The 14,342-nt window shown below is 47.8% G+C and overlaps 1 protein-coding gene across 1 annotated transcript; it reads right to left on the bottom strand.

Moving 5' to 3' along the window:
- Positions 1–3,076: 3,076 nt before the first annotated feature.
- Positions 3,077–13,361, bottom strand: SIK1 (salt inducible kinase 1). Its single transcript, XM_026036191.1, has 13 exons — positions 13,176–13,361; positions 12,178–12,294; positions 9,600–9,663; positions 9,272–9,433; positions 8,926–9,050; positions 8,688–8,811; positions 7,459–7,682; positions 7,175–7,324; positions 6,364–6,486; positions 5,908–6,130; positions 5,062–5,337; positions 4,325–4,559; positions 3,077–3,515 (listed from the first exon to the last, which is right to left on the bottom strand). Exons 1-13 carry the CDS (start codon positions 13,326–13,328, stop codon positions 3,095–3,097), a joined length of 2,397 nt encoding a protein of 798 aa, XP_025891976.1. The 5' UTR covers positions 13,329–13,361; the 3' UTR covers positions 3,077–3,094.
- Positions 13,362–14,342: the final 981 nt, after the last annotated feature.

The following is a 14,342-nucleotide window of genomic DNA, read 5'->3' on the forward strand; positions in this document are numbered from 1 at the left end:
GGCCTCCCGCCTATCCAGAGCTTCCCCTTCTTTTCACCATTCCCTCCTTGCTCCCTAGGCCCCACTTGGCAAATAACATTCCCACTAGTTTCAAGCCACTGGATTCAAAGGCAACTGGTGCTGTTGCGAGGTAAAGGTGCATCCCCATCGCAGCGCAGAGGTATCCCCAGCTTAACAAAGCCTGGACCTTGCCACTAAGTTCCTGAAAAGAAATCTCAAAACTATACTTGAAAGGTTCTAATTAAGAAGAAACCTCAGCATCTTGGAATTCCCCTTTCATCCCTCTTTCCCTCTGCTTTTTCCACCACTTGCCTTTGCCTCGCTGGGGCCTCTGCTGGGTCAAGGTGACCCGGAGCGAGCGCTTATCTGCTAACGAGCGAACCCTGCTTGACCATTTTCACTCCGCGCGCCGCGTTTACTGTCAGATTTTATAACCTGATTACTACAGACTCGGGTTAGATTCAAACAGATTGCCCAGCAGTGAAAGGCTCAATATCCCATTATCAGATTTGCGAGGTAGCCATTCCTCTTCATTTAGTAATGTAATAGAAAGTGTCAGCAACGTCCTAGGGACTTAAGCTTTAGCAGGAGTCTCAACTGTGCGAGGCACATGCGTGTATCTGGGGCCTGTATCACCCCGCAGGCAGCACGAGCAGGAAACACTCCACAAAACCGTATGCAGAACAAAAATTTTAAAACATTTTTTATTTAAATATTAAATAAAACACATCAACTAATCATTTTGGTGTACATCTCATTTAAACATAAGAAATAAAATGATTGTTCAGTCATGATAAAAAATAAACTATACATCTTAATTAAACCAATCACATAGTGTCCTTAAATACCCTATTGCATTGCAGTCTGCAGAACAGCACTGTCAAAGATATCTACAAAAAAGGAGAACCCAAACTTGTTAAAATGACCTCTTTCTGTTCCTGCAATAAATCCAAAGAGGTTCTACAGCAATTGGAGAAGGGAAAAAAAAATACTATGAAAGTAAAGTGCTTGTCATTGCGTAGGGCAGAAAACAAAAGAATCTGTGGCCTTTTGATCCACAACGTTTGAACAAAGCAAATATCCAAGAGGAACCCATTCTGCGATTTAAGAACACGTGCTGCCCCTGACACAGCCGAAGGCAGAGTCGCTGCTTTGCCAGGAGCTGGCTTCTTCCCACCCTCCTCTCCGGTCATCTCCCGCACTGCTTTGTGTTCTTTATTTTCAAACCACAATAAATTAGCTTGAAACTTTGGTGTTTTCCCTGCTGCGAGGCACCAGTCACTCGGCGATTYCACGCTGAGGTGTCTGGAGCAGGGAGCAGCAGCAGCGGGGGACGCAGCCAGGCGGCCCCACGGGCACCACGCACYGCCACAGAGGTGCTTTATGGAGAGCCACATCTTCCACCCTGCCCCCTCCCACCCACTAACCTGCTCAATCTTTGGCTTTTGTTGAAAATGAAAACAAAATAAGAGAGGCCGGGCTCTGCATTGCTGCCAACGCGGAATACTGGGGGTTGCGAGAAGCCAAGGGAAGGCGAAGGCACCCAGTGTGGCGGCGGGGAGCCGGGCGGACCGCTGCCCCCCGCGCGCAGCCTCTGCGGCACACCAGAAACGCCACAGAGGGAGCGTCTTACAAAGTATAAAAAAATAACTAGTGTCATACATTGGTTTCTGCTTCCTATTTATATACATACACAGCGTTAAAAACCATACGTAAAAACACCTACCTAATCCAAAACCTTATTTTTGCTAAGATGCCAAAAACAAACCAACCAAAAACAAACACCCAAAGATTGTGCTGTTTTACTCGCTTTTAATACAGTTTTGTTCAGAAATAGCTGTACTCTGTTCGAGTAGAATTCTGTTCTAGTCTATTCCTTTTGTCTTTGTCAGCATATAATTATAACCTCAATATTGCACATTTCCCCAAGAGTCAGTTCTATTTGGACCCTGATCATGAAATGCATAAAAACATAATTAGCAGCGGAAATAAAAACGTGCAGCACTACGAAATACCTCTCAGGTCTCTGCACGGGCAGCCTCCAGGAGGGCTTTTTAAGAAGAAAACCCCTCCCGCCACCCTGCCAACACTAATGCTTCCCCCCTCAGTGCCTCTGTAGGAAAACGAAAAAAAATGAGCRTTTATTAAAAATCCTTTAGAAATCCTTTGATTTCTAAAGATTATTTAGTCCTACAGAATACRTACATGTGTGTGCACATCTATATGTACATATAYATATTGAGGTGCACACACACCCGGCCCAGACAAACACATCCCGCAAAGGCCAGACACTATATCAGGTTCCAAATTATATAAAGGGAAACATTTTCCAGAGATTATTTCTTCTGTGCTGATTAGAACTTCTTTTTTTTTTTCCTTTTTAGCTTTTCCAGCTGACAAATCGAGCAAGAAGTTAGTTCACAGTTTTCATATGAAGTATCTGGGAGATGTGGGATGGGGATGTTGGTTCCTTTAGAACAAGGTGAGTGTTATAACTGAACTTAAAAGAAAATAAAACAAATGGCCATGCTTCCCCTTTTGTCTTCTACGGGTGCAAAATGGTGCATGCCACTGTTTTTCTGTTTATTTTCTTTAAAAGAGGTAATCATTTTCACAAACCCATAAGCGAATATTGTGAAAGAGGGAGGCTCTGGTCCCTTCTTTGAAAAGCCTCTCCCTGCTGTGTTCACCACTACTGACAGCTGCTAATCTTGCATAACAGCAGAGCTGTATTGGTCTTGACTTGAGTACAGTACCGAAAAGTTCCTCCCCAACCACATCCCTCCCTGTTCCCACAAAATCCCCACCCAGCTTCCCCATCATTATTTTTCCTTAAAAAAAAAAGAAAAAAAAAACCCAGTTTCTATTCATATTTGTTCAGTGCAAGAATCGTAGAAGCCAAGAGACATACATATTGCTTGTTTCAGTTCTGTAAAGTTGCTAGCTCTCCGAGCCAGGCAGCCTTTTCACATCCTTCGAAATTTATTGCTTCTGAGAGTCTCTCGTGCGCCCGGCGCCGGCCGGGCAGGGCCCCGCGCGGCGGCCAGAGCTCGGTGCCGGAGGGCGGCGGGAGCCGTGGCAGCAGCTGGGGCTCTCATTTGACCAGGACGAACTTGCCCAGCTGGCTGGAAGTCAGGTCCTCCATCTCACAGTCGCCGTGCTGCAGAGCGACGGTGTCGAAGCTCGGAGGCGGCGCGGAGAAGCTCTGCTGCTGGGAGAAGGGCGCGCGGCCCGGGGAAGCGCTGCCGCTGATGTAGAGGTGAGTGTCTAGGAGGTGAGCTGCCGAGGACACCGGCGACACGCTCACGCCAAAGAAGTGCGGTTGGAGCAGCTGGCTGTGGCCACCCAAGGCCAGCTCGAAGGAGTTCTCCCGCTGCAGCTCGGACAACAGAAGCGAGTTGGATGCTCTGCACGTGCTGCTGCCATCAGAGGCTGGSATGCCGTTTGCTACGGAGGGCTGAGAGGTCTGGGGACACGCCGGCTGGAGCAGCTGGTGATGCTGGAGCTGGAGCATTCTGAATAAAATCCAAGGGTGGGAATGATTAACTTTCTTTGCTAACATCAGTTCATCCCTCCTTTTTTGCTCTCACCTCCCAATCACAATTTTCCCATTTCCTTATCCACCTGAAACCTCTCCTTACCCAGGCAGGGCAACTGAAAGAACTGCCTCCCACGTCACTGTGCTTTCACTTGCTTTTCCTCACGTCAGACAGGGAGACTATCACCAAAAAGTTACGTGGTCACAAACCAGCCTGCTAATAATAGATGTTCTAGAGACAACACACGCAGATAAACCAGAAGCTCAATTTTCCATCTCACTTCAGTGGGAATGAAGAGGTGCCACCGCACATGACATTTGAGGCCACTGGAACTGTGCCTCCTTTGCGGGCTGTAACTTTTCCAAATTACAAGGTCTCACACTTCCTTGTCATGGGAAAATTACAGGAGGGCAGAGGAGGCAAGGAAGCATTCCCAAAACTAACAAAGAAGAACACAGCTTGCAAAAGGCAGAAGCAGTGTTTTTCCCTACAGTACCACGAACGTCTCAATTCAGCAACCTCCAAATACGTGGACATCATGATTTGAGTGGAACAGCGAGCCCTGTGCTCCATTTCCCAGAGCCACAGGGAATAGAGCCACATTTCCAGGGAGGCACGGAGTAAGTTAAGCAGTTTATCTGCTGCCACACAGCAAAGATGAGAGGAAAGGAATCCCCAGGGAACAGAATTCCAACCCCCTTTTGTTATCCYGACTCCTGCTTTACCAGCTCGCAGCAAAGCGACCCAGATGGAAACAACACGACTCCTCCAGGGCAGTTTCTCACCTCTGCTGCTGGAGCACCTCTTCCAGGAGGCTTCTCCCCTCCCTGCCGCTCCCGCTGCTGCTGTACACACAGGTGTTGGGCTGCGTGTGTTGGAAGGGGCTCATGGTGCTCCTTGCTGCCCGAGAGGAGCAGGAGGACTGACACACCTGCCGAGCAAAGCCCTTGATTTTATTCAAGCCAAGAAATCCCTTGGCTCGAGCGTTCTTCCGCAGTTGCTGTCGGAAAGCCTTCAAGCCTGTGGACACAAGGGAGAGAAATGCAATTTAATCCTCCTTAGCATTTGCCTGGGAGCCTGCTTCATATAGCAACCTTTCTGGGCAGCTGCCTTTATGTATATGAGAAGTAAGCTAGAAGCAGCCACAATTCCTCGGTGATGTTCAGCCCTCTGCCTGATGGTTAGAACAGTGCTTGGGAGGGCTGCACTCTAGCACCAATTGACACACGCTCAGCTAAGGGAAATGTCTGTGTTTCTGGAAGCGAGGGAAGGGGTCTCCAGTCCCACTCACATCAGAAGAAATATCTTSAAGGTCTTGCTAAATCAAGATCCAAGAACCACCCATCTGGGCAGCTTTTTCAGGGCACCCTTGCCTCCTCAGGGACCAGGATTACAAGAGGCAGAGTACCCACCCAGCTCCCATTTAACACCAACACAGGCAAACAAGTGTCCCTGCCTGCTGCTCTTCCCAATGACAGTTGGCAGGATGTAACCCCTGGCAATAAAGCAGGGCAGGAGTTACCTTGAGTTAATGAGGTATCGGATGCTCGTCTTCCCTCCTGGAAGCTGACAGGCAGCAGAGAAGCACCTCCCATGCAGCCCTGGGCTTGTAACACGGGAGCGTCAGACTGGGAAGCCAGGAAGGCTGAAGTCATCCTCGATGTGGCTGGGCTCCCCATCATTACTTGACCTGCCAAACAACTGCTCAGGGTCACCGAGCTGTCATTTGAAGATGAAGTAAGGCAGCTGTCTGAGCTAGTTCCTTCTGTGGGGCTTGCTGAAGAGGAAATGACTATACCTGCAGAGAGGGCGGAAGGAGAAAAAGAGCATTCCCAAGGTGAGCACAGGAAGAAACAAACGTGACATCAGAGCATTCTGCCCACCCACGCTGGCAGTAGCTGCGAGCCACAGAGGCGTCCAGTGCTCTGCTCAACTCCAGCAAGGGGGCTGTGCCTCTTGAGCACAATAGCTCYGAGGGGTGAGTTTTGTTTTCAGATCTTTCTGCTCACTTGTTTAGTTCAAGGGGTCTAGTCGTGTACCAAATATGGTTAGTGGCAAATTGCTTTCCAACTCAGGCCCCACGCACAATAGAAAGGCAGGGAAAGCAGGCAGAGAAGGGCTACGTCCTGCTTGCAAGGACGATCTAGATGAAATAAGCACTGCAGTGTGTCTGCCTGACTAGGAATAAGATCCATGCTTGTTCACAGCAAGATAGCACTGGGGAAGGCAGAGTGCACCCGCCAGGCTTTTCTACCCCAGTCAAAGCAAAGTTAGCACATTGCCTCTGAGCAATTGTCTGTCCTCACGGGCCTTCTCCATCCCTCCCCTCCAGCTGTGGATACCCTCCTTCCCTCACAAACTTACTTACATGGAGGGGTGTGCTGATAGAAATGAGTGGTGACCTCAGCCAGCGTGTGCCTCCTGCTGGTGTTGTTAGGGATGCGGATGGGGTCGTACCCCTTAATTTCATCCTCCAGCTCTTTCTCTTGTCTTACTTCTTCACTAATGGTGGTTTCCAGCAGGCTGTTGGGGGAAATGGATCGGTTCCGGAAAAGGCCGTTGAAGTTGGGATCCACAGGAAAGAACACAGGCTGCAAAACAGGTCAGTTTACAGGGTGAAGGGTGCTTCTGCACTACTTGCTAATGCTGTACATAGTTCTCTAGCACGTTTTCAGCACTCATTGGTAAGCAGGCATTAYACCACTATGCTCAAACATTGAACAAAAGATTCAAGGAAGAGAAGAACAGAGTCACAGCCTCTGCTGTTTCAGTAGACAGACAGACAGACAGAAAGAAAGAACACAATTTAGGTGAGAACACCAACCTGTAGTGGATTGTTCAAGTCACAGTCCATTTCTGCCTGCAAGGGTGGCTGAACCAGACTCTGAGGTTGCTGGTAAAGCAGAGATGATCGCAGAGTTTCACTAGTGAGACCATCCTGAGGCATCTGAAGATGGAAAGATCCACGGAAGCCATCACATACACTGCAGTTCCAAGTGACTTCAAACACTGTCAGCTCAAGGAATTTCAAAGACTCTTTCCCTACAAGCTCTCTCCTTGCACATTCCCTCAAAGTTACTTTTTTTCAATGCCTACAAAAACACAAAACTCCTCGTCTCAAGTGAGGCAATTAAACTGGAAGTGTAATTCAAAAAAGGCATCCAGAGCACCCTTTAAGGAAGGGAAGAAAAGAAAGTAAATGTCAGAAAAAAAAAAGAAAAGAAAACCCACAAAAACCATGGAGCACTTCTGAGGATCCTACAGGATGTGTAACAAAGAAGAGTAACTGATCCACGCCTGAGAGGGCAAATTTCCATGAGACCTAATCCTCTGGCTCATTAGTGACCRGCACCAGAGGCAGACTATTCCTTGGGCCACATCTACAGCTGCTTATTAGGAAATGGGCCATTAGTATTTAATCAGCCTCCTGCTGAAGAATGGTAGGCCTTGTCCTCTGGTTAGAGGATGCAAGGATTAGAACTGACTTTCAAAAGCCTCACAGTCACCATCTTCTGTTTTGCCATTCTACATTTTCCCTTAGGAAATAATAAAGAGGGGAAAAAAAAAAGAAAAAGAAAAAGAAAGTAATGGAGACAAAAGACACAGCCTTCCAGGGAAAGAATTCCCTTTCTTACCTCGATATTGCTTATGTCAGAGCTCCTCGGCCTTTGCTGACGGCCAGTTGCTGGACGACTGGAGAGCTGGCTGCTTCGATACTCCTTGAGGCGCTCCAGGAGCAGGTAATAAATGGCAGCAAAATGGTTGTAGCTGCTGTTCTGGAGAGACTAGAAGACATTCCAAGGATCTCGGTGTTACGGAAAACTCAGGACACAAACAGCCAAAACTCATTGCTAAGGCTGCATAGCAACATACTCAAAAATGAGTTAAGAACCAGAAAAATCGGTGAAGCATTTCTCACCTCGACAGTTCTCTGCTTGTCGATGCCAAGTGTTTGCATGATTCCAAGGACCTGTTCATTGTAGTCACCCAGGTTGGAATTGTAGTTTTGCATGGAGAAGGACAAAGACTGCTGCTGCTGGAGAGAGGGGTCAGCTTGCATCCACTTGTGCTGTTTTATTTGGGAAATGGTTATTCGCTTCGTTGGGTCCACAACCAACATCCGTCGGATTAGTGTTTCACAGTCTGCATGACAAAGAAAATGCATGAGCAATGAGTAAAAAAATAGTCGAGCCCCAGGTCATTGCTAAGAAACCTTCCCAGGAACACTATTTCTGAYGTCTATGAAAACAGGAATTAAAGGTTTCTGAGCAGCTGCTGCCAGGCCTTACTACCATATAGTCAAAATCAGCAGGGTCTTGAAGTGAAACTCACAAGAGGATTATATATATATTTCATAAAACCAGCATGTCATTATGGGAAACAAATCTGTACTGGATATCAGCAGGGGTCAGGTGAGCTTTCATCTAGTAGGAGAACTAGCCCTGAGTGGATGAAGTTTACTTATAGTATAACCACTTTATGTAGGTCAGAATTTAGCACAGAACCCAGCTGTATACAACTTACTGAACTACACRTATGGCTCATGGCTAAACGTGGCCGAGGCCACACTTCAAAACACAGTGTTCATCTCGGGAGAGACACACATCGACTTGCTTTTTGAATCCAAACCATCAGAGGTGATAATACTCTTCAGGTGCCTTTTCTCCCCAGACTGTTTATGTGTTCAGGAAACAGCACTAAGCTCCACTACTTCTGCTRTCCTTGACAACACCACTTCACTGAAATATACCCCTTTTGCACAGTTAGAATATTTTAAAACTACAGCCATCTCAGCAATGCAGACTAGTCTCACTGAAACCTTTTCCTCCTCTTCCGTAGCGAATATTCCACAAACTAGAGTGTATTCCCCATAGTATTTTTTTCATCCACAAACATATTCCAAGAAAAGAAACAACCATGTTTTAGATGAACCATAAAGCACATCTTAGAAAAACATGTACAACCACTCCCCTCAACTATAAGCATTGCCCTGAAGAAATGACTGGATACCCAAAAGAGAAAGYGATTGCCAGCTACAAAACCAGCCCCATTTGTCATTGTCCCAAGAAAGAACATGACAGCTATTCCTTCCTCGTCACCCTTTATCCATAGCCCCTTTTCCAATGTTAAGGGCATGAAAAAAAGCACCTTCAGACATGAAGTAAGGGATGCGGAACCGCCCCTCCAGCACTCTTTGCCTCAGAGTTGGTAAGTTGGGTCCATCAAAGGGCAGAGAACCACAGACCAGGACATACAGYACCACCCCAAGGCTCTGTCAACAGAAAACAGCACAGCCTGTGAGTGATTCCAGTAGAAGCAGCGATTATGAAAGCCCAGAGACCCTTACAAAGAGGGAAATGCAATTGCTAGAGAATACCAAGCTCACCCATATGTCAAGGTGAGGTCCTTCATATTCTTTGCCTTCAAAAACTTCTGGGGCTGCATAAGGTGGGCTTCCACACCACGTGGAGAGAGGCTCTCCTGATTTGTAGAAGTTTCCAAAGCCAAAGTCTGTAACAAAGGAAAAGTATAGAGTGAGACATCACTAACCCACACATTTCAGAAGTAGAAAAAGAAAAGAAAGGGAAGGGAGCAGATGTGCTGGTCAGTTCTCTGCCTATCCATTTAATCTCATTTAATCTCTTTAATCTTTTATTTTCAGTTACAATACATTTATAGGATGATCCTAAGGAGACTGAATTTGTTTAAGGGGAGTAATCTTTTATTATTACCTGCTAATTTGATATTCATGTTAGCATCTAGCAGAAGGTTCTCTGTTTTGAGATCCCTGTGCACTATATGGTGGCTGTGACAATATTCCACTGCAGAGAGTATCTGCCAAAACTTCTTCCGTGCTTCATTTTCACTTAAGTGTCCATTGGAGGTCAGATGATCTGCAATACAAAATAAGAGGCGTGAAAACTAGCAACACCCAGAGGAARTTTTCATAATCCTGCAGATGCAGTTGGTTAATCAGAATATATATTACTCAAGAATGACAACAATACAGCTACGGTTTCTAAATCTAAAGAACTATTGCCCTCAGTAGTGACAACTTACCAAACATTTCTCCATTCTTGGCAAACTCAGTAACAATGTAAAGCATATCCTTTGTCTCCATAACCTGTCAAGATATAAGAGAGGGTACGTTTAAAAATGTGCATCTCTCTAGTTTGATTTTTTTTATRTGTCTTCTCAAATATATCAGTTGAGTCATTCATCTGCCGCAGCAGCTGGCAGCAAGGGTATCTAAGCTTTGCAACACAGTATTCTTCCCATGCAAACTGCTAATGAAAAGATAACAAATCAATGCACAGGCACCTAAAATATACAGTGCCTCCCCATGTCCTTGTTCTTCTTATGATTACCATGCCACCTTAATCTCCCTAACATAGCTGATAAGCATTCCAGGAATTTTATACACGTCCCTGAATTACTTTATATTAAATCATATAGACATAGTTTTACAATTAATCTGCCATATTTTGGAAATGGAAAGACACTTGAAGTTTGATTTAAGCCCTTTGTTTCAGGGTTAGCARATACTCAGATTAGGAGAGATCTTTGCAGCCCAGACAAATAAAGTAGTAGTATCCAACTCTCCATTCCCATGTGGACCTGGCCAGGGGATGGCATGCCCGGGAGGCAAGTAAACAGTATTTTATGTAGCCTAAAGTTCTATCAATCTACTAATAACTCCTTAAAACATTTGATGTTGGTGTAAATATTATAGAAGGATGCAGGATAAATCTGGTCAGAATAGTACACGTCACTGGAAAAGAAAAGAACAGAACAACAAAAAAAAACCCACATGCTTAAACAGAAAAAGGTATATTTCCAAATTCAGCTTCAGTTCCTATAGCACATCTTTGAAATGCTGCACTTCCCAGAAATGGGATGCTGAAGGACTGGATGCTTTGTTTTGGAGGAAGGAGACTCACAAAAGGGCTTTATTAAAAATGAATAAATAAATAAATAAATCAAAATAACCATCAACACTACTTCAAAGGCCCTTATTTCCAGCACTCTTAACATGCAACCTTTCTAAAACACTCTTGTCCTCCCTTCACTACAAGTATACACAGACACAAAATGAAAATAAACAAACAAGGAGCAAAGGAAGAGAGGTTCCCAGTTTTACAAAACTGAAGGAAAGTGTTCTGGGAAAGATGCCAGCTGGATGAAATTAAGATGCYGCGCTGAAACTAAAACAATGATGAAATAATACAAGAACACACACCCTGCATTGGTATGTCATCTAATTCCATCCCTGCTTCCCGGCCTCCACCAAACAGGTAAAGCATCGGTTACAACAACAAAGAAAAGAAAACTTTGCTGAAAAGAAATTACGGTCCCCTACAAACGTCATTTGCTCAATCAAGTGAAGTGCTTCAACTAGATGGAATTTAACCTGCTTCTGCAAAAGCTTCGAAATAGTATTTTCACCCACACCATTCCACTGGAGTGAAATCAACCGATCTGTTAGAACGCTTCTGTGTATCCTATACTGCCCCATAGGCAACAATGACGTCAAATGTTACTGCAGAACAATTTTTCTTGTGGTGGTTAATACTATAAATACCAAGTGCTTCATGTGTGTCAATGCCTTTAAAAATAAGGCCTTGCCTAAGCACCTGCTTTACTGGCTCGTCAACCTCACATGTTAATTAATCATTTATTTATTTATTTATTTTAAAGCTAACAAACCCAATGGTGAGATTGCAGCTGATGATAGTGTTTACTACTGCACACAGAATTTCAGATCTTCCGTTTCATATCTTAATCCATTCATTTCCCCTCATGACCTTCTGTACAGGTCTAGACAGACTCTGACACATCACCTTCTTCTTCAATTCACATGGCACTATTTAAGGCGATTAAGAGGAAATTACACCAAATACTAATTAGATCAAATATTTAGACTTTGCAAAGCAGTCCTTGCTCACTAGGCAGCTGTGTTCCTGTTTTCTGTGCGTTAATCTTACTGATTAAAATATGCACCTCCAGGAACTGAACAAATCCAGCCCAAAATTTACATTGTAAAACTCTATGGCAATAGGTCCTTTAAACTCCCTTTCAAAACCACAAACCAGAACAGAATAATAAAACAAGTTATTTCTTGACATATCTTGAAATATGAACATTTATGGACTTTTTTTTTTTTGCCCCATAGACTGACTCCATTTGTCTGCTATTTKTTTTTCCAAATCCCTTCCACTGACAGCAAATGCAACTTTTGCACTTGCTTCTGTGATACACCACATGCCTCTAAGTCTTCCTCCTATCAAGAGCAAGTAAGATTTCAGGTTTCTAAACTAGAAGAGCAGAGGAGTTGGGAAAGACAAGTTAGGAAAGACAAGGCAGGCAATCAGTTCCTTTTATCTGACCGTAGCAAACTTCAGTCTGCTTTTTCTTGTAAATTTTGGGGACTATTCTGTCAATACGCTGTCTAAAGTAACAGAAACTTTTTCAAAGAATGCTGAATGTCTTTTAAACACACCAGTTTAATACAAGCATGCTTTTTCAAAAACTGCTTAAATACGCTTTCTTTCTGCAAACATTCAATGTAAAACCATGTGCAAGAGGAGAGCACAAGCACATCTCATCTACACGCTGCACTTAAAAGCTGACCTCTTACCTGATATAGCTTGATAATGTTGGGGTGATTCAAAAGCTTCATTATCTGAACTTCTCTATAAATCTTCTCCAGGTTGCTTGGGTCTAACCTCGTTTTGTCTATTATTTTTATTGCAACCTGTGGATTAAAAAAAAAAAAATCCCCCCAGATATTACAAAACTCCTACTGTTAAAAACTTCTTCCCCCAAAAAAGTCCCCACAAATTCACAAAAATACAAATAAAGTAGCCTCAGTTCAACAAAGCTGATTCTGTTTTTCTAAACTGCACGGAATTCACAGCACATTTTTTTTTTTCATTTTTGTTTTCTGTGTTAAAGAACTGCACACAAGGTAACGAACGGAACTGCAGAAATTAGCACTGGAGGGATTCTGCAAATCTTTTAATCCATCCCATCCTAGTGGGGAAGTTTCTTACAAAAGACTGTTTTCTGCTACAGGGACCAACACGACTTGTACAGACATTGCAGACAGAATACAGCCGATGCACATTAACAAACTGCTTTTGCAAGGTTAGACACTGTGAGATTTGCTTTTGAAAGAGACACACTGCACACACAAAACAAAATAAAATAAGCATGGCTAAAGTCTACAAAAAGTCCTTAATTCGCTGGACTCTTCACGAACTAAGACTGTTAGTGCGAACGAAGACTCTTCAGTTATTCACTGAAGCTATCGCAGCGCTTAGAACTGCTATTTTCAGTATGATTTTTGTTTAAGTTTATTCCTCAGCTCTGTTAGTTCCATCGAGCCAGGAGGGAGCTCGGCGGAGCCGCCGCACCAAGAAGCGCGGCCGTGCGGGCTGGAGCTTCGCGCCGCTGCCCGCGCTGCCCCCCGCGCGCGGCGCCGCTGCCCCCCGCGCCCGGCGCCGCTGCCCCCCGCGCCCGGCGCCGCGCTAGTGGCCGCTGCTCGCAGAGGCAGCGCGGCCCGCCGCGGGCAGCTCCGCAAACGCCACGCCGGGGGTTGTCCGAGCCCCCCGGGCCACGGCACGGCGTACGCACCTGCGTCTTGGTCACCCTGTGCCTGGCCAGCTTCACCACGGCGAAGTTGCCCTTGCCCAGGGTCCTCTCGATGTCGTAGAAGCCGACGCGCAGCGGCCTGGCGTGCGCGGGCAGCGGCGCGGGCACGGACGCGTGCTCTGCCATGATCACCATGGTGCGCGCGGGTGCGGGGCCGCGCTCACGAGGGCCACATCGGCGCGGCCCCGGCGCCGCACGGAGCCCCCGGCAGCGCCCCGGCCGCCGCCGCCGCCTCCTCCGGCTGCTGCCGCGACGCGGCGGCTCTCAGCGCTCCGCCCGCGCCGCGCCGCCCAACCGCCGCGCGCGGCCGTTGCGCGACCGTTGAGCGGCCGCGAGCCGGCGGGCGCTGTCGGCGGCTGCTCGCGCCGGACCGGACCGGACCGCGCCGCGCCGTGCCGTGCCGTGCCGCCCGCGTGTGTGTGTCCGTGTGTGTGTGCGGGGAGCGCGGCGGGGGCCGGCGGAGCACGCGGGGTGGGTTGTGCCCTCCCGGGCGCCGCCCCCCTCCTCTTCCTCCTCCTCCTCCTCCTCCTCCTCCTCCTCGTCCCCCGCCCCGCCGCGCCGCCCCGCTGCCCCCCCCCACCGCCGAAAGCCGAGACGGGGCCATTGACGTCACTTTGACGCCAGCGCGACGCGCGCCCGGGCGCGAGGCTGAAGGGGAGCGAGGCACCGGGGCGTTGCCGGGCAACGCGCTGCGCTGACGCGCGCGCTGATGGAGCCGTCGCCCGGGAGACGGCGGGGCGGTGACGTCAGGGCGCAGGCAGGCAGGGGGCAGCAGGGTCCCCTGACCCCTCCYGCCCGGAGCGGGCGCTCCGCGGTCACGTGACGCGGCGTCCCTCGTGGCGGCGGGTCGCCCCCTGCCGGCGCGCGCGCCGTAACCGTCGCAACCGCCGCGCCCGGCGGCCGTTAACCCCCGCGCCGCCATGACGGGGCGGGACGTGGCGCGGCGCTCCGCTCCGCTCCGCGGGGAGCTCCCCTGCCCGCTCCCGGCGCGGCCGTCGGGACGTGCCGGGGCGGTGCAGCGGGGCTGGGGGGCGCCGGTGCGGAGGGGAGCAGGCGTAGAGCAGATATACACACGGAGACGCCGTGCACCGCCGGTGCCGTCCTGCCCGAGAGGCCGGCCCCGCTGCCCGAGGGGCTGCGGGCTGCTTG

This window comes from Nothoprocta perdicaria, unplaced genomic scaffold, assembly GCF_003342845.1.
Source record: "Nothoprocta perdicaria isolate Ctin4 unplaced genomic scaffold, notPer1 scaffold_171, whole genome shotgun sequence".
Classification (NCBI taxonomy): Eukaryota; Metazoa; Chordata; class Aves; order Tinamiformes; family Tinamidae; genus Nothoprocta; species Nothoprocta perdicaria.